This window comes from Labeo rohita, chromosome 25 (genome assembly GCF_022985175.1).
Source record: "Labeo rohita strain BAU-BD-2019 chromosome 25, IGBB_LRoh.1.0, whole genome shotgun sequence".
NCBI lineage: Eukaryota > Metazoa > Chordata > Actinopteri > Cypriniformes > Cyprinidae > Labeo > Labeo rohita.
Window position 1 is genome coordinate 5,175,975 of NC_066893.1, and position 26,839 is coordinate 5,202,813.

General features: G+C 31.6%; 1 protein-coding gene across 2 annotated transcripts in view; it reads left to right on the top strand.

Moving 5' to 3' along the window:
- The window catches only part of si:ch211-236l14.4 (SITS-binding protein), a 59,104-nt gene that overhangs the window by 11,692 nt on the left and 20,573 nt on the right, over nt 1-26,839 (top strand). For both annotated transcript variants that reach the window (XM_051100126.1, XM_051100125.1), the window contains exons 3-6: nt 7,419-7,626; nt 12,971-13,121; nt 23,271-23,465; nt 24,905-25,173. In XM_051100126.1, coding sequence (XP_050956083.1) covers nt 7,419-7,626; nt 12,971-13,121; nt 23,271-23,465; nt 24,905-25,173 — 823 coding nt within the window. The remainder of the gene's footprint in view (nt 1-7,418; nt 7,627-12,970; nt 13,122-23,270; nt 23,466-24,904; nt 25,174-26,839) is intronic.

Below are 26,839 nucleotides of genomic sequence, written 5' to 3' on the forward strand. Positions count from 1 at the left end.
TATTTACTTGTAATGACATGTCATAAAAACAATGCTTTTCACATTATAATGAGCTATTATATGTTTAAAGGGATAGTTCACCCAGAAATGAAAAATCTGTCTTTAATTATGTAAACACGTTGACTGACACAGAAGAGAAGAAATTGTTAAAGGGGTCATCGGATGCTAAGTTCACTTTTACATGTTGTTTGAACGTTAATGTGTGTTGGCAGTGTGTGTAGACAACCACCCTATAATGATAAAAATCCATGCAGTGGTTTTTAATTAATCTGTAAAAATAATATCCCCTTTTTCAAATCGAGCCATTTTCAGATGTCTGTCGATGTGGCGTCACACCCACAGAAGCCACTCCCACGATAGTTGATTGACATGAACGTCTTACCTCAGACCCACCCTAAATCAGCTGTAACAGTCCAACCTCCATTGTTTGGATGTCGGAGCAGGGATGTAAGTTAGACAAGAATATCTCTGATTGAGCGATTGAAGTGTTGTGTTGCTGGATGTAATAATGAACATAGTGGTCGTCATTTACTCCCGACATCTGAGCCGCTGAAGATGCAGTGGATTACGTTTGTTTGTGAAGGGAATGTGCCTCCCGATCTACATAAATGCATCTATATTCGCGCAAATCATTTGTGATCCAGTTTCACCTACAGCAGGAGTATAAGGTTTTGTTTATAAATCTCTGCAATCACCTTACCTAATACCGTGCTAGTTAACAAGTTTCACAGCTGAACACGTTCAATGCGGCTAAAGAAAACAATCTCTCAGAGCAGCTTGTCACTCCACAGAGAGAAGAGAGGGGCGGGCGAGCAGAGCTCATTTGCATTTAAAGGAACAACTCATTTTGACAAGGTAAAAAGAGTGTTGTTTTACACAATCATTGAAAATTTTTAACCAAAGTATATTTTAGACTTTTCATGAAGACCCTAAAGAATCATATCAACTTGTGGAAAATGGGCATCTGATGACCCCTTTAAATAACGTCATTATTTTTGTTTTCTTTGCACACAAAAAGTACACTGTAAAAAACAACTTAAAGTAAGTATTCATGCTGCCCTAAAATTTTAAGTTTACTCAATGCAAATATCCACATTTTCATATAGTACAACTTAACATTTCATGTTGACTAAACTTAAAATTTTAGGGCAGCACTAACACTTACTTTTCTTTTTTTTTTACAGTGTATTCTTGAAGCTTCATAACATTACGGTTGAATCATTGATGTCACATGGACTATTTTAACGATGTCCTTACTACCTTTCAAGACCACCATTTCTGTCTGTGGAGGGTCAGAAAGCTCTTATGTTTCATTAAAAATATCTTAATTTGTGTTCTGAAGATGAACAAAGGTCTTACAGGTTTGGAGCGACATGAGGGTGAGTAATTAATGACATCATTTTAATTTGTGGCTGAACTATCTTTTAAAATATGCAATAGATATATACAACAGCATTATGTGAGTGAGGCGTAATTATGTGAACATCTGTAATTTTGGAATTTGTATTTGGCAAATCAAAATCAGACATTTGCAAATAATACAATAAAACAGTTTTGAACTTAAGACTTGGCCTGCATCAACATTTGAACTTATAAATCTTGACCACACTGCTCAATTAAAATACACAAATATGAGTACTGTTTTTACCAAAAAAGCATGCAACAGTTCTTTTCATTTTGAAAGCGGCAGAAAATAGGGCTAAATCTCAAGCTTTTTATCTGTAGATGCTTGCTGACTAGTTTAAGTCAACTTTCACCTTCACGGAAAGTTAACGGGATTTTTAATTTAATTTCTGTCAAGCTAACGCCTAGGCACAATGCAAAAAGTGTCCTGTATTTGTACAAATCACTAACCTTCAGTATAAGCAATAGTACTAGTGATGCAAGACCTAGAAAGCACCACTAATGAACAGTTGTGTGACATGTGAGACCGAAGTCATGTAGATTGGCAATCAGAGCTGATTTTTTTGTATCCGTCCAGAGTCAGACGCTTTGAGTTTTACCTTTCAAACACTCTGAGGCCCCATTCTTAAGGTGTGTATAACATGGAATCTGCACAGAGGCGAATAAATAACTGTCATTTGCTGACGTTTAAGAGACTTTTGGCTTGAGTTATGAGCAAGGTGGGCTCTACAGAAGTTGAAAAAGAGGGGGAGCCGTCTCTTATTTTTAGAATAATTCCCCACGGTAACTGCTACCAGCTTTCCTGAAATATTTTCCACTCCGTCTTTAAAGCAAAGATGAATAACAGCATCCCATCTCACTTTTTTTTTTCACCTAATATGGCCTGGATGGGAGCAGAGAGTGGAACAATTTTTGAACAATAAATGAATGATTCTCAGAGTATCATATAACTTGATATAAGGAAAATTATGCAAAGAAGAAAACAGCTGAAAACAACGTAGTTGTTAGCGGTTTTAGTCTTTACTTTGTCTTCCACGCTAGTCAGAGTTGTGAATTCGCTCATATTTGCAGATTCAAATGCATTTTTTGTATGTTTAAATAGGATTAGTTAAATAAATATTCAAATATTTCTACTTAAAGTGATAGTTCACTCAAAAATGTCATTCGATAGAGTGTTTCTACTGTTTTTGTCCATTCAGTGAAAGTCAGTGTGGTCCAAAACTACATTTCATTGTAAGGAAAAACAAAACACTCTAAGATTTATTTTTAGTAGTTTGTGTTCCACACAAAAAGGAAAGCCGTACAGGTTTGAAACGCCATGACAAATTTTTTTTTTTTTGCATGAGCTGGCCCTTTAAGAAACATATGCATTATCTTATGGTAAAAAGTTTGGCTCATTTCCTTCACTTGGCAAAGTCTACGGCAGGTGCGACAGTTAGTAGATGTTACACCCTTACACGCTATTATTTTTAAACGCTAGCCACGACAGCAGCCTTCATTTCTCTCCAAGTCTAATCTGCAGTGATAAATAGAGGGAACTGGTGAAGTTTGCCAAAGAGTCTGTCTTATTAAAGAGACCGTTTTTTCTAAGTCTCTCAAATATAAAAGGGAGAAGGAAAATAACGAGACAATGAGAACAAAATTTCATTGCTTTGTTGACTGCATTCATCAAGTCATCAAACAAATATGTTTTATTTCCCTTAATTTTTGATAAATATAAGTTTACACCATCTACAAACTTGCATTCAGTCACAAACTAGGTTTCCTATACTGAGTGACAGCTAATTTTGGGCTGCATACACATGAATGTTTTCTTTATAAAAAACTTTGATTTCTTAATATTGTAGTTTACCCAAAAAGTGTAATTTCTGTCATTAATTACATTCCCCTCATGTCGTTCCAAACCCGTAAGACCTTCGTTCTTCTTCAGAACGCAAATTAAGATATTGATTAAAATACGAGTGCTTTCTGACTCTGTATAGACAACAATGCTCAATGTTCAAGACCCAGAAATGTAGTAAGGACTTTGTAAAAATAATCTACGTGACATCAGTGGTTCAACCGTAATTTTACGAAGTTATAAGAATACTTTTTGTGTGCAAAGAAAACAAAAAATAATGACTTTATTTAGCAATTTCTTCACCGTCGCGTCAGTCTCTGATGAGCGTTCACAAGTATCACGACTGTTACTGTTATAGGTCTCTAAATTATCATCATGATCAAAACTGCCGAAAAACCTGTTGTACACAATCTACTACATGCCTTCTGTCATATAAATGACAGTTTATACTTTTTTAGCAAGTAAATGAGATTTTAATGTACTTTAGTTGTAAAAACATTTTTCCTCAGGTCATGTTTTGTCTATTTTTGCTGTGAAATCTTGCTTGTTTTTTTTAAAGTAAATGAATTACTTTTATATTGTTAGTAATATTTCGAGATGAACACTTATTGGACGGAAGCAACTTAGGTTTACTTGAGTATCCATACATTTTTTAAAAATAATTATGTTAAATGTGAGCATCAAATACACTACCAGTCAAAAGTATTTGAGCAGTAAAATTTGTAATATTTTTAAAGAAGTGTCTTCTGCTCACCAAGCCTGCATTTATTTGATCTAAAGTACAGAAAAAACAGTACAATTGTGAAATATTTTTACTATTTAAATTAAAAAAAAAATATTTGGATGTATTTTAAAATGTAATTTATGCCTGTGATCAAAGCTGAATTTTTAGCAAAATCAGAAATCATTCTAACATTCTGATTTGCTGCTCAAAAAAATGTTTATTATTATTATTATTATTATTATTATTATTATGTTGAAAACAGATGAGTAGAATTTTTTAAGTTTCTTTGATCAATAGAAAGTTCAGAAGAACAGAATTTATCTCAAATTTAAGAAAAAAAAAGCTTTTGTAACATTATAAACATAACATTATTATTTAATTAATTTACTATTAAAACTTTACTATTTAAAGCATCCTTGCGAAATAAAAATATTAATTTCTGTAATTTCTATAATAAATGTTGATCTTTGGATGTTTGTATTCATCAATCTGAATCCTGAAAATATGTGCTCAACTGTTTTAAATATTGAGAGTTATAATAAATGTTTCTTGAACAGCAGATCAACATATTAGAATGATTTCTGAAGGGTCATGTGACACTGAAGACTGGAGTAATGGTGCTGAAAATGTAGCTTTGATCACAGGAATAAATTATATTTTAAAATATATTCAAATAGAAAGCAGTTATTTTAAAATAATAAAAATATTTCACAGTATTGCTGGTTTTGTTGTATTTTGGATCAAATTATTGCAGGCTTGGTTCTTTAAAAACATTAAAAATCTTGCTGTTTAAAAACTTTTGAATGTTAGTGTATGATTTTGATGCATATTTATGTGTTCATCTTTCAATCATCACTGTATTGCATTGCATTATATGTTTTGTTTCCACACACAAAAAAAAAAAAAAAAAAAAAAACTACAGAGCGTTGATAATAAAACTAAGCATTTGAATAATCTTACAAAGACATATTGGGAGGTATAGAGTGATACCTCCCAATATGTCTTAGTAATATTGATATTTAAATGCATTTTATGTAAGTAGTCTGCTAGAAAGATCTCATTGATTTATTTAATCTTACTTTTTAGCCATAAAAATATCTACAATTGCACCAAATTGCATATTGGAAAATCATGGAAAATGAGCCATAAAAACCAACCTGACGTATCAAATATGATGCTCAAAAACAAAACAAAACAAAACAAAAAAACATGCAAACTTTCTTTATTATATTCTGTCTAAAGATACACAAACTAATCCATTAAAAAAAAAAAAAAAACTAGAAACCACAAAATGGTACCAATTATGATTTCACCTGAGTTTAAAAGTTGAAAAAAGTGAATGTCAGTAAAAATGTTTCTTTTAATCTAAATCACATCTGAATAATCAAAAACCTAACTTATAAAACAATGTACTGCTCATTGCAGGAAAACAGTTCCTGAGATTTATTGTTTTATTTTAAAATCTCATTTTGAAGTCGTGGTGTGAGTTTGGGTGAGGTGAGGGGCAGTTGGATGGACGGTGCTGTGTGTGTCTACACTGGGGTACATTGACATGGCGGTGAAATCCGAGAAGCAGGAGGAATTCCAGGGAGGGCAGCTACATCTGCGCACACAATTATCTGCTTCACATAATCTCAACTTTTCAGGTGCAGAAAGACATCAGAAGCAGCCCTCGCATACCACCCACCTTCTACAAAAAAACTTTGAAAATATAAAGATTCAATTATAAATCCCAGTGTTTCCTGTTCCAAACGTCTCAGGCTTGGAATTTCCATGATCCATCAGGCTGTAAAGGCTGCTTTTACTGGGGCAGGTCGAAAGATGGTATTTGGTTTCGTTCATGCTGTGTCTGCCATTCACACAGAGTCACGAATGGAGTTACAGGAGTTAACGTGTGATCTGAAATCACCTGACGTCTCAGCAGTGTCTCATGGTGAACTGAATGTCTCGAACCAAGGCTATGCATGTCAGCATCATTGACTGAACTCCAAAATGCATTACGATGCATTAAGAGCAGGGGGGTGAAAACTTTTGAAAATCAGGGTTAATTTAACTTATTTTGTCTTCTGGGAAACATGTAAGTATCTTCTGTAGCTTCTGAAGGGCAGTACTAAATGAAAAAAATATCATGTTTAGCCAATATAAGAAAAAATGCACACATTTTCATTCTGTTCAAAAGTTTTCACCCCCTAGCTTTTTCCTTCTGGAGAATCAGTGAACATTTGAACCTTCTGTAATAGTTGCATATGAGTCTCTCAGTTGTCCTCAGTGTGAAAAGATGGATCTCAAAATCATACAGTGATTGTTGGAAAGGGTTCAGATACACAAAAATGCTGAAAAACCACAGAATTTGTGGGACCTGAAGGATTTTTCTGAAGAACAGGCAGTTTAACTGTTCAGGACAAACAAGGGACTCATGAACAACTATCACTAAACAAAAACACAGCTGTGGATCATTCAGGTAACAACACAGTATTAAGAATCAAGTGTATGTAAACTTTTGAACGGGTCGGGAGATCTTATTCAGGCCAGTACTAAATAAAAAAAAAATGCATTTTGTATGATCCCTCTTATTTTGGTAAAATAATTAACATTTTGCAGATTCTGCAAGGTGTATGTAAACTTTTGACCTCATCTGTATAATCAAATAGAAAACAGTTGTTTTAAATTGTAATAACATTTCACAATATTATAGTTTTTACTGTGTTTTGTAACAAATACAGGCAGTTTGATGAGCAGAAGAGACTTCTTTCAAAAAAGAAAATAAAACAAATGTTTCCAACCAAACTTTAAATGTCTTTTTTTATTCTATAGAGCATTTGATTGGACAGCAATTTGTAAACGCTTCAAAGTGCATGATGATGTCATCAATATTTTTGGTTAATCTCCTAGGACAGAGACACAGAGGGTAATTTTTAAGTGTATGGACCCAATTTGTGCAAGCGCAAACCCTCATTTGGTGTTAAAAAACTACTGTCAGGATTTACTAAAGACATGCTGTGAAAAATTTGTGATGAAAAAACATGAACAGAGTTATTTTTGCATCTGACTTTATTATGCATTTTTAGAAGTGTCCCTTTCAAACGCCAAACAGATGGGAGGAGAGCATTTAAATAAGTATGTGATTTAGGTTTTCTGAAGACAATTTAATAATACTTGTACCATTATTTAATGTCCCAAATAAGCATGTCTTAAAGGGGCAGTTCATCAAAAATGTAAAATTCTGTCATCATTTACTCACCCACAAGTTGTAACCTGTATGCATTTCTTTCTTCTGTTGAACACAAAAGAAGACATTTTGAAGAATGTTGGTAACCGGACAGTTGACGGTGGCCATTTTTGTCAACTAGAAGTATAATAGCGTATAGAGAACTCCAATTTTGGTTTATTCGGGTATTCAAAATGTAAAAGCTGACCGTTAGTAATCCAACGTTGTTGTTTTTTTCATAGGTGTGTCAGTTCTAGTGGCCCCGAACATCCCGCTTCATGTAGGACTGGAGAGCAGACAGCAGTTCTGTTTGCAGACGCCGCCCAGTATGGAGCGCATGCCGCTGCAGTACACCGTGTGCGTTGGACACAACATTCGAGCCGTCCATCAGGAGTCAATGCAGCAGCTCTCCACAGCCAGACGAGAGCTGCCAAACATGGATGTCTTAAGGTACGACAACTTTGCAAAGTCACTTTCTACTTTTTTTTAAACTTTGGATCTCTAGGGATGCACAAAGTTTTATGCCAGCCTTAAAATTTTTTTTAGAGATGCACCAACCTGAATTAGCCGATTTTCCTCATGAACGGCCCAGACCACTCACTGGCCGGGAGTGTTGGGGGTAATGCATTACAAATAACGCAAGTTGCGTAATATTATTACTTTTTCCAAGTAACTAGTAAAGTAATGCATTACTTTTGAATTGACAAGAAAATATCTGAGTTACTTTTTTCAAATAAGTAATGCCAGTTACTTTTCCCCCCATTTATTAATTAAAATCTCTTCTTTCCCCATGTTGAGAGAAATCAGGAGTAAGATGTTAGTTCTAGAATAAATGTGAACATGCATTAATTCATCTCACTCACAAAAAAACAGATTCAGTATTCCTCAAAATGAATAAAAACAGTGAAATTCAACTCAGAATATGATGCAAACCTGCAATAATTAAATGTGTTAAATAATACAAAAATCCATTTAATACCATTTTATTAACTGATGTCTTTGCTGCCAACCCATACTAATAAGTAAAAATTACTCAAGATAATCTAACATTTGTTTTCCTTTTTTTTATTGCTGACTTTGAAGAAAAAGTTGACTTCTTGACTGTCTACTGTACAGACGTGAATTTACTATTCTTAAAGCCTGAGGCTTTTGGTGTTGAAAGGCTTTTACATTTGCCAAAAATATAACTTTTTATATTAAAAACAAACAAGCAAGCCCTGTCCAGATTTAAAAAGTAACGCAAAAGTAAAGTAACACATTACTTTCCATAAAAAGTAACTAAGTAACGTAGTTACTTTTTTAGGATGTAACTCAATAGTCTAATGCATTACTTTTAAAAGTAACTTTCTCCAACACTGCTGGCCGGTCAGTCTGCCAATTCTGAGCCGGTCTGTTTTGACGTCACACTTATGGTGACTGATCATGTATTGATGTTGTGCCAGATGAGGCACAGAGTGTGTGAAAGAGACTCGTGCAAAAGTCAAAACAAACAGAAAGTTACAGATGCAGTAGGAAAAAAATAAAAGATATTTATAATATATGATTTAGGTAAGCAACATTACACAACATTTCCCGAAATATCAACACAATTACAATGTGACACTGATTTTATACAATAGTAGTTTAATAAACAAGAAGTTAAAAATAAGTGACTTACATTTTAGGCACATATTGACTGTTTTTTCTCAATTTCATTGACGAAAATAGTTCCAATCAGTGGTGTTTCGTTACTGAACGCATCCGCATTTTTGAATGAATTGAGTGAGTCGATGATTCAGTAACCCGTTCATAAAGACAGTCACTTGCCTCGTTTCTGAATGAATCAGTCATTTGAACGAATCGGTTGAATGAATGACTAAATGACTCACTCATTAAAACAGTCATGAACCTACTGGTGGTTTGGTTTCATTTTTAAAAGTCTGATTGTATGTTTCCTAATATCTCTTATTTGTATGTATAAAAAACATTTAACACATTAATCTTATAAAATTATTTATGCATTTTAGGTTTTGCAGCATAAATGCATTTATGGCACCTCAGCTTCATGAAACAGTCTGTGTAAATACATTTAATGCCACTTCAGATGCGACTTCTGTTTCCTCTGCAGATTGGGTTTGTGGATACTGATTTCATTTCAGTGGTAACAGCTCTACAGCTTCTTACTATTCTAACTGAATTAATTGATATAATGTAAGAATTTGATGTAATAAAATGGGAAAAAATCCCATTTATAAACAATGGAAAATGACATCTGTTTTGTTACAGCAACTAATTTCCCCCTCTTTGCAGTCAAATAGCACCTTATTTTGAGAGTTGTTTAAGTGAGATAACATCTGTAATTTAGTCCAGATTGGGGAAATTATAATGTTTAATAATGTTTTTTTCTTTTTTTTTTTTTTGCTTAGAACAAAAGTTGATTTTTGTTTTTATATGCTGTCAGTTATAGTTTTTTGAAAGCAAAATTGGAATCGGGAAAAAAATCAGTATTGGCAGGTCGCACTTACAGAAAAATCGGAAATCGGAATTGGCCAAGAATATCGGTGCATCTCTATTTTTTTTATATCATTATCTGTCCAATATTAGAAGCAGAGACTTTTTTTTTTTTTTCATTTTAATGTATGCTAAATTGATTTCTGAATTACTTTCAATTCTAGATTTATGTGAGTGAGGGTACATTCAAACAACAACAGTGTACTAATACTTTTTCCTTCATGTTTTTTTTACGTATATGTAAGTTTTGCGTATAAACACAACCTTTGTTCACAGACCCACAAAAATGAGTAAAAATGTATTATACATCACCCTTTTTACAAATTTATGTTTTCGTAGCGACGACACAGAGATAATAATGGTATGTTTGTTTTTTTTTTTTGTATATACACTACCGTTCAAAAGTTTGGGGTCAGTAAGACTTGTAATAGTCTTTAAAGAAGTCTCTTATGCTCATCAAGGCTGCATTTATTTGATTAAAAATATAGAAAAAAAAAACAGTAATATTGCAAAATGTTTTTACAATATAAAATAATGTTTTTTATTTTAACATACTTTAAAATAGAATTTATTCCTGTGATGAAAAGCTGAATTTTTATCAGCTGTTACTCCAGTCTTAAGTGTCACATGATCCTTCAGAAATCATTCTAATATGCGGATTTATTATTAGAATGATCAATGTTGGATAATATCAACAGTTGTGCTGCCAAATATTTTTTGGAACCTGTGATTTTTTTTTTTTTTTTCAGGATTCTTTCATGAATAACAAGTTTAAAAAGTACAGTGTTTATTCAAAATATAAATATTTTATAACAATGTAAATTATTTATTATTAACTTTTAATAAACTTTTAATTATTAACTTAATACATCCTTGGTGAATAAAAGTATTAATTTCTTAAAAAAAAAAAAAGAAAGAAAGAAACAATAAAAATGTACTGACCCCAAACTTTTGAACGGTAGGGTATATATATGTAATTTTCACTCAAAAACCTGTTTTCAAATGTTTGCATTTTCAGGCATCCAAAATTCTGTTATCGTGTAAATGAATGGCCAAAATGCATTCTAATGTTTTCCATCTATAGTGAAAAATGGTGTGGCGTAAACACCCCTTTATAACAACAATAATAACTTGTGAGGTCACTTTCATTTTCAATTCACAGGTTTAACGAGAGCTGTCTGTCAGAGCGCTATACTGCATCATTACACAAACAGACAAACGTCTGTTTTCCGTTGTTTACCACAGGCATAGTCTCCTAGATAACACGAATAATGCAGCCTATATTGTAGTTTACATTTAGAAAAGCGAGCGCAGCGCAAATGTTCACGCACTGTGCATAAAACAGACTGTCATCGGACTCCTCCTCTTTAGTAACTTCATCATCCGATCCTTCATCTCTGGATGTGAAATAGTCCGTTATAACATGGTTTAGGGCACTGACATCACCAAGATTGAGACGAGTAAGATCGGTTAAGTGAGCAGCTACAGTACTTCAGACTGTGTTGTTGCGCTCCGCCATCTCACGATAATAAAAAATACATTTAAAAAACGCTTTGTACCGAAGTTTACACAGGACTGGTGGGAAATGTGCATTGATACACCTTACTAAATATGTTATGTGTTTTATTTTGATAGGTTAACTGTTGTTGTGGTGTTAAGGGAAAGCATCTCCGCAGCTCGTTCTTACATAAGAGAAAGACCGTCATTTCTGCTTGCTGCAATAAATCAATATTTTTCTGCACTAAACAAGTGAATTTTGTCAAGATTTTTTCAGAGCTGATAGGCAAGATGTTATAGAATAATCATTTAATGAAAACCTAATTTTGAGAAAAAAAAAGCCCCTGACATTCAACCTATTTTTCGAATTTCCTGAAAACGTCCCAGTGCAACATCTGACGGGTTTTCCCAGATCGCATCACATATTATCTGTTTTAATTTCAGTTTTAGTTCAAGTTTTAGTAATTTAGTTGTTTTTCTGATTTATAGTTGTTTTTTTGTTTTTGTTTTTTTGTAAAGTCTGTATAGTTTTAGTGGTTTTTAGTTTTAGATTTAGTTTGATTTAAGCACTTAATTAAACTTTCAATGAAAATTTTAAATACTATCTTGGCAACTAGCTATAATATAATAGCTTTTTTTATATATATTATTTCATATTTACATTGATATCTAGTCATTTAGCAGACACTTTATCCAAAGTGACTTATAAATGGGAACAACAGAAGCAATCAAAACTAACAAAAGAACAATAATATGCTATATAGTGCTGTGACAAGTCATTATTAAAGGAGAAGTCCACTTCCAGAACAACAATTTACAGATAATGTATTCACCCCCTTGTCATCCAAGATGTTCACGTCTTTCTTTCTTCAGTCGTGAAGAAATTATGTTTTTTGAGGAAAACATTTCAGGATTTTTCTCAGTATAATGGACTGATATGGTGCCCCGATTTTGAATTTCTAAAATGCAGTTTAAATGCAGCTTTAAAGGGCTCTAAACGATCCCAGACGATGAAGAAGTGTCTTATCTAGCGAAACGATCGGTTATTTTTATAAAGAAAATACAATTATATACTTTTTAATGTCAAAAATACTTGTCTTGTCTTGCTCTTCCCTACCTCTGTTTTTGTTCCGGTTCATGACAGTTAGTGTATGTCGAAAAACTCCCATCTCATGTTCTCCCTCAACTTCAAAATCATCCTATATCGATGTTTTACCTTTTTTGTTAAGGGTGTTTGATCTTCTTTGCATGTTCACTTTGCAAAGACTGTGTCTGTACTTCTGCAGCGATGTAGGATGATTTTGAAATGATTTTTGTAGTTGAGGGAGAAAATACGATAAGTTTTTCGACGTACCCTAACTGTCTTGAGCCAGAATACACAGAGTTCAGGGAGAGCAAGACGAGACGAGCAATTGAGATTAAAAAGTATTTAATTTTTTTTTTTTTTTTTTTTTAATAGATAAAACCCTTCTACCTCGACTGGGATCGTTTACAACCGCATTTGGGATCGTTTGAAGCCACATTTAAACTGCATTTGTGGAAGTTCAAACTCAGGGGCACCATATCAGTCCATTATATGGAGAAAAATCCTGAAATGTTTTCCTCAAAAAACATAATTTCTTTACGACTGAAGAAAGAAAGACATGAACATCTTGGATGACAAGGGGGTAAATACATTTTCTGTAAATTGTTGTTCTGGAAGTGGACTTCTTCTTTAATAAGTAATTTTTTATGGTTTTAGTTTTACTCATAATAACCCTGATATGTTAATGTAGTTTAATCTGAGAACTCTACTATGTCTCTGAAGGCTGCCTTTCTGGAAGCTTCTAGCAAACGTGGACTCAGGGGCCAAGCTAGAGCGCGAGCTGAGAACCTTCTCAAACCGGCTGAAGCGGCATCACCTGGGGGAGGGAGTCATCAGCCTCGACGAACATTCCACTGCTCTCCTCGCCAACATGGTGGGTCACGCGCTCATTACCACTCCACATCACCCTCTGCCTGCTTCCTGCAACACAATAACATTTGAGTGTTCTGTATATCAACTAGGGATTCATAAAAGAAGTGTTTTTGAGAGAAGTCTTTTTATGCTCACCAAGCCTGCATTTGTTTGATCTAAAATACAGCAAAAGCAATACAATTTTGAAATATTTTTACTATTTAAAATAACTGCTTTCTATGTGAATATATTTTAAAATATAATTTATTTCTGTGATGCAAAGCTGAATTTTCAGCATCATTACTCCAGTCTTCAATGTCACATGATCCTTCAGAAATCATAATAATATGCTGATTTTCTGCTCAAGAAACGTCCCCTATTATCAATGATAAAATAGTAACACATAAATAAATAAATACACTAATAATAATAATATCATGAATGGTAATAATAATGAAAAACATCATCAGTGTACTGCACATGATAAATAGGTTGTGAGAAAGCTGAAGTCATGTAGTGTCAGATTGTTGGCTGTGGTGATCTGCAGTATATTCCTCGTCTCTGACCTTCAGTGTGTTGTTTAATCTCCGGCCATCAGCGGCTCCGCTCTGCACCTGTTGTAGCTCCGGGCCTTCAGGCCTTCATTTTCCGCCTCAACACCCCACTGGCTCGCACAGCTCACACAGCCAACTGGAGGCTTTTCCTGCATGTACATGTTGAAAATGATCATCTATCATTGATTTTTTTTTTTTTTTTTATCTTTAATGTTTACATGTTTTTTAATTTATAAATGGCTGAGTGCAAATAAATGTAATCAGTAACAAGGCTATTATCGTTAATTAAGACCATAAAAATGTTTTTGTGACTTCAAGTAAAATAAATGTTAAATGAAAAAAACAAAAAATTTAATTTAGCTAGTTGTAAAGGAAACAATTCTCATTTTTGGCAAGTTTAAACAAAAATGTTTCATTTTACAAAAATGTAAAATTCTATAAAAACAAAAACAAACAAAAACATAATAATAATAATAATAATAATAATAACTAGGTTTTTTCCTTTATTATGATATCAGGATAGTTGTACCTCCCTGATTTTTTTAAACTGTTTTACTTTTTTACTTTAATTTAAAAAAATAAAATAAAATAATAGATCCTGAAAAAAGGGCATCACAGAGGGTTAATTATTATTATTATTATTAATACAAAATATTGTTAATTATAATAAATATTATTAATATTGATTATTATTTAATTTTAATAATTGTAGGAAATATTATTACCATTATTATTTAATAATTAAATTAATGTTAACTGAAAATATATATACACACACACAATTTAGTTACTAATTAAAATAACTAAAACAGAACAAAAAATAACAATAAATACTATACTAAAATAAATATAAATATACACAGTAGATTATATATATATATATATATATATATATATACACACACACACACACACACACACACAAACAAAAAAATAGATTTCAAAATATTGACTAAAACTATAATCATATGTAAGTTATTAATTATTATTAACTATATATATGGCTTTTTCCTTTATTATGATATCAGGACAGTTGTACCTCCCTGATTTTTTTTAAACTGTTATACTTTTTTACTTTAATTAAAAAAAAGAAAAGATCCTGAAAAAAGAGCTTCACAGAGGGTTAATTATTATTATTATTATTATTATTATTATTGCTATTAATATTATTATTATTATTATTAATATTATTATTAATATTATTAATGGCATATTAATGAGTATTATTAATATTTATAATCTAATTTATTTATTTATTTATTTTTTATTTATAAATACAAATATATACAGTAGATTATATTTAAAAAATATATATATACAAACAAAATTGATTTCAAAATATTGACAAAAACTATAATCATATGTAAATTATTATTTATTAACTAAAACTAAGACAAACAAGTAATTATACTAAAATACAAATACATACAGTAGATATAAAAAAAAGTAGAAAAAAAAAACACTTTAAACTTAAAATAAAATATACAAACCAATTTGATTTCAAAATATTGAAAAAAACATAATCATATATAAAGTATATAACCAAAATGGATATATACAATATACATATAACCAATTTAACTTTAAAGTGAAAACAAAAACAACTATAATCATATAATCATATCTGCATTATACTAAAATTACACTGATCAGTAAGAGTATATTCATCTAAATGAATAATATATAGTTGATTATACTCAAAAGGAATTATATGAAGAGTCTTCAAAATGTCTTTTTGTGTGTTCGACAAAAAATAATACCAGTATGGATATCTGGAATAACATGGAGGTTTAATAAACAACATAATTAAAATTCTTGTGTGATTTTTTAAAGAAACTGATATGAATAAAAGGCTAAAATCATTGTTAAATGTTACAATTTGCTTTAGCGTCCAAACAGCATGAGTGTCAGCTAAAGTGCATGCCATGAGTAGCTATATAAACTATATACAAATCTCATTTAGATCCTTCTTAAGCATTAAGCACTGTGCATATGTAACTGTGTACTAAAAAGTCTTTGTTTAATCAGATTTTGAAGTCTTATTAGCCTTCAAACCGAATTATAAAACATAATTCACCAAACTATTTTGATCCATGGTGGAAAAAACCCAGTTTAAACAGACAGGTCACCCAAAAAACAAAATCATTGTTTCAGTCGTCATTTTCTCATTTTGTGTCTTCAGTGAGCACTAACGATGCATAAATGACACACTTCGCTGTTAATTTTCGTGCGGTTGATGGTGAGGTTTCTGAAGAACTCATTATGATCACAAACACAGGCCAGGGTCTGGTAGAACGTGTTTCGTTTTGATACGGAGGTACATACCAGGCAGAGTTACCGGGGGATGCGGGAACACTGTGTTCGAGTAGAAATATCTCACGTTAAAAGCCACCAGCTGGCCTGTTAAGTTCATTCTAACAGAACAAAACAGTCCGAGCTGCTCGGTGGACATGAAAGGCTTCATTTTTCTAAGCGGATCTGCAGCCGGTGAGCAGAGGTCAGGATCTGATCCTCTGAGAGAAAGACACACATCTCTGGTTCACTGAAATGCCAGCAGGAAACTGGTTTTGAATGAGGTGATACTTGCTGTGTTAAGCAGACTGATATGTTGCACCCGTGCGGGCCATCTGTGTTATGTTAGCTTTGTGTTTTTACCACTTTTTATGCATTTCTCAAATGCTTTTGTCCAAGGTTTATAGTGCATTCAAGATGTATATTTTATCAGAACACACATGAAGGATGTTTTAGTGTTTGAGCTATAAGAACAGACTGTAAACTTAAAAACTTGAACCTGAATTTCCCACTTGAGCACCACAGCTTAATGTTTTAATGTTGCATTTGCTGTAACCACAAAGCCAAGACACCAGCAACGCTTCTTAAGTCACGTAAATGGTTAAACGGCTAGTTTACCCAAAAAATGAAAAATCTGTCTATAAGTACAACAACAGCAACAAACAAATAAAAACAAATAAATCCAAAAAATGTCATGTGGTGTAACCATTAAATAAAATACAATGACAGTTGTCTTACACCTTGAATATATCTTCACTTTTGAGAATATTTAAAAAAATACTTTAAAAAAAAAGAATTATTAATTCATATATCATTCGTTGTTTTTAAGTGTCGCACCACTTGACATTTTACAACTTGAACTGCCATAAAAATCAAATTTTCTTACATTTTTAAGAGACGTAATGACATCATGCTAATGGTATTTATCACAATGTCAAATAAAAGTTTATATTCTGTTTTCACATTGTTTTGGAAAACTTTCATGTACTGATAATGATAAAAGGCATAGTTCACCCAAAAATTATTCTGTCATTAATTACTCACTCTCATGTTGTTCCAAACTCGTAAGACTTTCGTTCATCTTCAGAACACAAATTAAGATATTTTTGATGAAATCCGAGAGCTTTCTGACCCTGCATAGACAGCAACGCAACTAACACGTCATGCGTTTGTGAACATGTGTCGAACACTGACACAGAAGAAAATATAAATCATTGAATAAAGTTGTTATTTTTGTTTTCTTTGAGCACAAAAGGTATTCTCGTAGCTTCATAACTTTATGGTTGTTCCACTAATGTCACATGGACTATTTTAACGATGTCCTTACTACCTTTCTGGGCCATGAACTTGTCAGTTGCATTGCTGTCTGTACAGGGTCAGAAAGCTCTCTGATTTTTATCAGAAATATCTTAATTTGTGTTCTGAAGATGGTATTTTTCAACAAATGTTAAACTTTAATAAATCCAAAAATGTCATGTGGTGTAACCATTAAATAAAAAGTAATAACATAATTTTCCTATACCTTGAATATATCTTCACTTTTAAGAATATTAAAAAAAAATACAGTGAATTATTAATTCATAAATATCATTAGTTGTTTTTAAGTGTCGCACCACTTGTAAAAATATCTTAATTTGTGTTCTGAAGATGAATGAAGGTCTTACTGGTTTGGAACGACATTATGGTGAGTAATTAATGACAGAATTTTCATTTTTAGGTCTGCTATCCTTTTAATATCACAATATAGTTGGGTCAGCGACAAATAAGAGTGCTGATGTTGTTGTTTTTTTTTTTAAGAAACATTAAACTTGTAAATTTGGTGTAACCATTAAATAAAAAGTAATATCATAGTTTTCATTCACCTTTAAATTTTAAAATAAATAAATAAATAAAAATGAGAATTGTTGATTCATATATCATTAGTTGTTTTCAAGCGTTGCACCACTTGACATTTTACAACATGAACTGCCATAAAAATCAAATGTTCTGACATTTTAAGAGACATATTGACATTATGCTAATGGTATTTTTCACAATGTCATATAAAAGTGTTTAGGCTATATTCTGTTTTCACATGGTTTTAGAAAACTTTCAACAAAAGGTTAATTTAAATAAGCTAAAAAATGTCATGTGGTGTAACCATCAAATAAAACGTAATGCCATATTTTCTTACTCCCTGAATATATCTTACTTTTGAGAATGTTTTACAAATATATATTTTTTTTAAATGAAATTAATTAATTATTAATCGCACCACATGACATGTACAACCTGATTTAACCTTGCCTCGTTATAAAAGGTAACATTTTATGATATTTTAAAATATTATTGACATCATGCTAATAGTACATGTCATAATGTAGTTGGGTCAGTGTCAAATGAGAGTGTGTGTATGGTTTCACGTGGTTTTGGAAAACATCTATAACTTAAAAATCTATAACTTTTTTTGAGAATTTAACTAATTTATATTAATTAATTATATTAATTAATTTGTCATTTATAAATCAAATTAATTATTAATTCATAAATATCATTTTTTGGAGAGTTGCACCATATGACGTTTTTCAACCTGAACTAACAATGCCTTGTCATAAAAGATAAAACGTTATGATATTTTAAAGAGTTATTGACAACATGCTAATAGTATATATCATAATGTAGTTAGATTAGTGTCAAATCAGAGTATTCGTTTGCTGGTTTCATGGTTTTGGAAATCTTCTATACCTTTTTTAAAAAAAAAAAAATATATATATTTATTCATTTATTTTGTATTTTAAAAATCAATTCAATTTATAGATATCATTATTATTTGGGGGAGTCGCACCACATGACATTTTACAACCTAAACTGACCGTGCCTTGCCAAAAAAAAAATCTAATATTTTAAGAGACTTTTTGACTTGAGGTTCTGCAAAGGCCATCTTTATGGCATAATTTGTTTTTGCATGTTGGTTGCCCCACATGGATTCAGCAGACAAGTTTTTAAAATATTAATAAGCGCTGAAGTAGCTTTGCAATAAATAAATAAATAAATAAATAAATAAAATTCTAAGAATATTAATACTTATTTATTAATAACAATTATTCATTATGGTATTAGGACAGTTAACACCCTGATACTTCTTGCCACAAAATATATATATTTTAATTAATAAAATTTAATATCTAAAAAGTTCATTAGTATATATTGACAAAAAAGGATTCCTACCTATGAGCCAGCTATTTATATACAGTAATTATTTAACTGATTATTAATAATAATAATTATAATTATAAATTAATTGATTGAGTTTAAAAAGTATGTATATTTATAGTCTTATATAGTCCCTTTTTTATTGTTTTTTGGCCATAACATAAAAATAGACATCTGCACCGGCCAGAAAAAATATCATCTGTGCATACCTAAGAATTTCCAATTTTAGTCTGTCTTGATTTATTGTTCAGATTAATTCATTATGTTTTATGACCACATGCTGGTTTAAAATATTTGACTAGTCAGGACATTGTTCTTAGGCATGCATGCCTGATTGATCCCAAAACAGTATAAATAACACAGAGCGGTTCGTTTCACAGCCGAATTCCTCTAGAAAGATCAGAGGCAGGTGAAAGAGAAAAAAAGCGAACTTGCTGCCAAGAAAAGAATGTTCTCTATGTCTAAAATACTTAAAAGGCTTATCAGAACATTAACGTCAGTGTAATGCTGACTACAGCCCTCCTATTATAATAACTCATGACTTAATGAGATTTTACTCTTTTGATTTTTTATTTGCAGATTTATATCTTTTTCCATACAAAATCTTCTGGAATACACGTTCCCGTCCATTACACTTACATATTGCTATATTGCAATAGCTGTATGCATTGAAAAACTAGCTATAGGCTCAATTTGTAAATTAGACATTGAAATATTTCATAATGACCTAAAATAACATAAACCATAACAAAAATGTAAGATCACCCACCGTGAAGCATAATTCTATGTGCTATCTGATACACAAACCACACTTTCCCATATCCCAACCTGAAAAAGTCTTACCACTAAATTGCAGTGGAAAACCTTCCCTTGTGTGACAGTTATACGAAACTCCAATTGGGAAACAATCCCAATGCAGCCATTTTTTTTTTTTTTTGCTAGTTTCCATTTTAGCTTGAAATAACACAGTCATAAGCGGAACCAACAGCTTGACTTGGAATGAATTTGGTTATAAACACACTTGCCAGTATTCGCTATTTATTGCACAGATTCCTCATAAGCACAGCGTTCGGCGTGCCTGTACAATATGATTAATATAAATGACATTATTGTTATATTTTCTCAGACGCCGTGGCTCTGTTATGGTAAAAACATTAATAGGGGCTGAGGTATTATTTTCAGTGATGGTAAAAAAAATAATATTTTCCATACTGTTCAACAAAATAAGAATTTGGAAACTTTAACGCTGACAGCTGCCGTTGTCTGTAATACCTGGTCGCATGCAAAAGCAGACTACAAACTGTGTGTGGTTAAGGAATAGTTCACCCAAAAAATAAATAAATAAATATTTGCTGAAGATTTACTCACACTCAGGATATCCTAATGAGTTTGCTTCTTGATCAGAACAGATTTGGAGAAATGTAGCATTACATCACTTGCTCACCAATGGGTCCTCTACAGTGAATGGGTGCCGTCAGAATGAGAGTCCAAACAGCTGATAAAAAACATCACAATAATCCACAAGTAATCCACACAACTCCAGTGATCCATCATTAAGGTGTATTGATTTCAAAACTCATAATATTGCTTGTCCAGTAAAACAGTTCTCTGGTCTGAACCAGGAGAGAAATATGCACAGATCATGCAATGTGTACAAGTGAAAAGAGTCCAAAACGGATCTAAATAAATCATGTCAGTAGATTTTTGATGTGAGAGGACAATGGAGGATGGGCTTTTTTATGGATTACTTGTGGATTATTGTTGTTTCTCTTTGGACTCTCATTCTGACGGCACCCATTCACTGCAGAGAATGCATTGCTGAGCAAGTGAAACAATGCTATATTTTTCTAAATCTGATAAAGAAATAAACTCACCTACATCTTGGATGACCTGAGGGTGAGTACATTTTCAGCAAAATTGAAATTTTGAGTGAACTGTTCCATTAAATAATGTTTTTAGTTTTTTCTTCCTGTGACAGGGCAGTCTAGAGAAAAACCCCAAGAGTTTACTTTTACTTAAATGCCAGATATAGTTTGATTAACTAAACAATAATAACCAGATTTTATGCATAATGGTAAAACATTTAATTATAAACAATCCCAAAATATAATGGCACTCTTACTTTGAATTGTGTTTGCTTTATTTGTATATGCTTTAAATGTTATTTTATTTTTATATTTTCTGACTTCACTTTTAATTCACAATCTGTCTATAGTTTTTATTATTTTTTATTTCTTATTTTTATTTTATGTATTTATTGTTAATTAGCTTAGTTTTAGTTATTTTAGTACTGCTACTGAAATGGTACACTTAAAGTTCAAGTTTTACTTTTTTATATTACTTACCATTTATTTTATTTCCTTTATTAGAAATATATATATATATATATATATATATATATATATATATATGTATATATATATATATATATATATATATATATTAGTGCATAAAGTAACAGTGTCAGGGTGGTACCAACTGTCCTAAAATCATAGTAAAAAAAAAAAAAACATTAAAAGAATGAAATTCTTGAAAATAAAGTATTATTAAATCATTTTGTAGTATTATTAAATCGTTTTATCATGTTACATGTCAAGTGGTGCAACTCTTCACAAACTTCATTGCATCTGTCAGATGTGTACACTCATATGTATTGAAGGTGTAAGGAAATTACTGTTATTACTGGATAATTACAGTACATGAAATTTACTGTATCTAAAGTTTTCTTGAAAATTGTATAAAAGTTGTATAAAAGAAGATTTTTGGACACTCTTATTTGTTCTTGACCCATATGCTTATACCTGTGCATTACTATTATTTACTTTTTATTTAAAGTTTAAGTTTTACTTTATTTTATATCACATAGCATTTATATTATTTCATTTATTACAAAAAAAAAATATGGTTATAGTTTTAATTAACAGTAATAACTGCATGATGCCTTTTTGTCCGGATCTATTAATTTATTAATTTATTAAAAAAAAAAAAAAAAAAAAAAAAAAAAATCTTACAATAACTTAGCAAAATCACTTACTTACTTATCCAAAGCGACTTAAAAATGAGGACAAAGAAGCAAAATAACATAAAAATGATATTTTTGGGGAATAATGTCAGGGTGGTACAACTGTCCTGATATCATAATAAAGAAAAAAAAAAATCATCATTAAAATTAAATTAAATGGCAGAAACTGTTTCTGTAACTGAAATACCAGTAATAACCAGATAAGAGAAATGCATAATATGGAACTTTTAATTATAAACAATCTTAAAATACAATGGTTTACGAATACAAATACTCTTATTTTGAATTGTACATGCTTTACTACTTCCAGCTGCCCACTGAAAAGGTGAGGGAGATAAAATCTGCAGTCTTACAATTATCTATAACATATTGCAATATAAATACAATTAAGTACATATTGTTATAATTTATACATGTGTGATATTGCAAGACTGGAGAACGTTTTAATTTTGAAATGCATAACGATCATATTTAGTTCAGTTTAGTGTATTTGTTTACAGGGGCAATGCACATTAATAAACATGACAGTAAATGTGCCAGAATTAGCCAAAAAGGCTACTTTTCACCTGTAGACCCTTGACAGAATGTTAAAAAGTCACACTAAAAACAAAAACAGAGCATTTTCCATACATATACACATCTACAATGAAAAGAGAGTAAAAAGTAGTATTTAGTATTTCGTTTATTTAATGAAATCATAGCTTTTTGAGGTTTAATATCACATTAGCCTGTTTTTCTTTCTCGAAATTCAAGACTTCTTAAAATGGTAATTAAGACTTTTGTTGTACCATTCTGTCTCATTTTTAAAGACCACGGATCTAATAAAAACCTGTTTTTATATGCCATGTGGTCAATTTGTGTTAACTGTGATTTATAAACACTGCTGAATGAAACTGAAAACCTTGATTTTACCAAGATACTTCATACTATTATTATTTTACATGTTATAAAATGTTACATTTTTCATGTTTGAAGTTTTTCTTTGAATGTGTAGGTCAGAATTTTTTTAGCACTTGGCTTGATTTGCAAGGTTCTGTGTAATGTTCTGCACCAAAATGAATGACCAAACAAACTGTTTGCCATCTTTGCTAATTATTTGTTGCTTTTCTAGGACCACAGCTACCTCAATAGCAAGAAAAGGACGTCTAAGAGACAGACGAGGGACCTCCCTTTTGTAAAGCTTCTTAACATTTCCATCACGCTGTCCCCGTACCTGAGCGTGGACTCGCAGCAGTTCCAGACCTCCATTCAAGAAGGCATTGAACACTACTGGCTGAGTCTGCCCTCAGGACCACAGGGCCGACCGGTAACACTCACTGCTTGCTTATCAGCACATTTGTTTTGTCTTTTATGCATTGAGTTATATGGGTCAACCACCAGCATAAGTCTAGTATCATTGATATACTACTATAAGGTCATTCTGTGTCCAAATTTAGGAAATTTCCTCAGCTCAAATTTTTAATTTTGTTAATATATTTTCTGTAGAAAGACAAACATGAATAGCGATAAAAGCTAAAATAATAAATGTCACAGATGTATATTTACTGAGTAATCTACTGGTTTGTATAGGGTGGTCAAAATGACCATTTTCACCTGAGATTTGAAGCCAGATGACAGGGGTGTAAAAAATAAAAACAAAATCAAAATTTTGAGCCGTGGTTCTCTGGTTGAGTTTTTTGTTAATATTTTGATTTAGATTTAATTTTTATATTTTCTGTTTTCACTTTAGTCTTAAAGTTTTAGTTTTTTAAATATCTATATATTTAATATAATATAATTTTTATTCATTATTTTCAATTTAGTTATTTTAGTACATCAACTTAAAGGGAACATTTAAAGTTTAGGTTTTATTTTATATCACTTAAAATTTATTTTAAGCGACAAATGTTTTTTTTTTTTTCTTATTATTGTTTTAGGTTTACTTAACGATAATAATAACCCTGCTTGATGCCCTTTTTCCCGGATCTATTAATTTATTAAAAAATATGTAAAAAAAAAAAAAAAAAAAAAAAAAAGCAGTTCAATTCAAAAAGCTAAATACATTTACATCAAAGTGCATCAACTCAAAAAGCAAAATACAAAAAATAAAAAATAAAAAATAAAAAATAACCACATGGCATATTAATTTATTAAAAAATACATTTAAAAAGCAATTCAGACATACAGTGATTTGAAATCACCTATGAATATGTTCTACATTTCTGAATCATACTGATATATAATTATATTCTAAAATATTGATATATTTTGGTACATAAAGTAAAAGTGTCAGGGTGGTACAACTGTCCTGATATCATAATAAAGAAAAAAACTCTTTAAATGAATGAAATTCTAGAAAAGAAACTATTATTAAAGCATTTTACTGTATTTTTATATCATTTTATCAGTTTATATGTCATGTGGTGCAACTCCCCAAAAACGTAACGGTTTTTATCATTTAAATTCTTCAAATTCTGTCACAAAAATCTTTATTACCTTAAAAAAAATATTTATATATGAAAATAATTAAGATGTGTACAGTCATTTGCATTCAAGGTATAAGGAAAGCATTGTTATTACTTAGTATGAAATGTGCTGTATCTAAAATTTTCTTGAAAATTGTATAAAGGTTTTATCAAAACCATATGAAACCAACATGATTTTGCAAGATTTTTTGGACACTCTTACTACTTCTTGACCCATATGCTTATACTTGTGCATTACTGTTATATATTTTTTATTTTTACATGGTCTCTCTTTTATAAGGTGCCTCTGTTGACTCAGTGGAAAGGAAAGTACAGTGTGAAGCTCAACATCACCAACCCAGAAGCCACGAACTGGTTTCTGGACAAAGTGGACAGCTTACATAGCCATTTGGGCATGGAGTACGTCATCCTGGAAGGCGGTGAGGGAAACCCTTTCGAGGAACAGGCCCTGCGCCCCCCTCTGGCATGGGTTGGGGATGAATACATCAGACTCTTGGCTGACCTGGCAGAGAGGATCGGGGACAATACCATTGTGACCTCAGGAACAAGGTATTTGGTTGATTTTTTTTTTTAAATTAACCTAATTAATTTATAGTTTTCACATGACATCACACTCTTACTGGAACACCCACCTGTAGGGCAAAACAAAGTGTTCCTCATGTTTTACAAGGTTTTACGAGGTAGTAGTAATGTAGTACGACAATGATATTAAGGCCAATTTCAGTGTACACCTTTTTGATAATGCATACTTCGTACAGGCAAGCAGATGAACCATTATAAAGAAAACACTTTGCGTTCATATTCCAGGCTCATCTGCTTGCATGTATAAAGTATGCATCATCAGTAAGGTCTATAATGAATTTGATCTTTTAATATCACTGTTTTAATACATCAAGGCACTGTAAGTGTCTTTAACATATAAGGTTTTAGAATGCACCAGTGATTTTAGTGATTGAAATATTGTGGCAGGTGCTTTTTATGCATTGCAAATGGCAAAAACTTGCATTTTTTTGTACACATATTTTTGTTTTATTTATTTGAGAGGTGATTAAGTATTTGTGGATTGGAAAACTGACAGGCTTGTGCTGCAATTCTATAGATGTTTTGCCCTCCAGGTCTTTGAGCCAGTCATGTGACTAAAAATTATGAATTACTGTGATTTTGCCAAGTAGCATGTTGGTCCTAATAGTTAGATTTAGGGCTGAGAATTGGATTTTCAGGTAGTATGGTTAAGTTTGTTTAACTGGAGTGTTGTTAAAGGATTAACTGTATATGATAATTAAAGAATTTGTCCCATTTGGCAAAATCATGACCGCCATCTTTTGTTCAGACAGGGAATCAAAATCCAAAATCCATTCTTGGCATGTCTGACTCAAATTTGTTTAGTTGTAGTCGTAAAAAAGTACCAAATCTGATTTTTTTGTAAGTCTGATCCAAAACACATGTGTACGTGTGTTTTAAAATCTGTTTAACTCTTTCTCTGCTATTGATGGAATTTTCCAGCTTTCCGTGTTTTCACTGTTATACGATAGGAGGCGCTATTACACATCTTTTAAAAGAGTACAGAATCTGTGGATCAAAACGCACAGAAGAAGAAGCAAAAACAAGTGATCACATATGTGAACAGATTAGTGCTGTCAAACGATTAATCGCGATTAATCACATCTAAATTTAAAGTTTCTGTTTAGATGTGTATGTCGATTCGTGGATCGATTTTGAGATCTTCCGAATGTATCGCAATTCTCTCTGGAATCGATTCTGAACTTAGATTTTAACAGCAGATGGCGCTCTAATCTAGTTTTTATCTGCAGACTCAAATACTCATGAAGAAAAGTACTGAAGAGTGCTTGTGCTTTCGGCTAAATCATGTAATTTCACCTCGGCTAAGAACGCTTTTATGATGCGAGATTAATGTAAACACAGCCCACTGTGAATACTCTTGTAATTTGCTTCAACCTTTTCAAATTTTATGATTGATTATTTCAGGTTTAAGTGTGCGTAAGGATTTGGAAACAAGCAAAGTACGGCTGTTTCTAAAGCATGCAGTGCCATCTGCTGTTCAAAACTAAGCTCAGAATTGACTTGAGAAACAATCGCGATGCATCTGGAATATCAAACAGAATTTTTTTGATAAACAAAAATGTTTATTTTGGATGCAATTAATCACGATTAATCGTTTGACAGCACTAAAACAGATGCATACAGTATGTAAAAT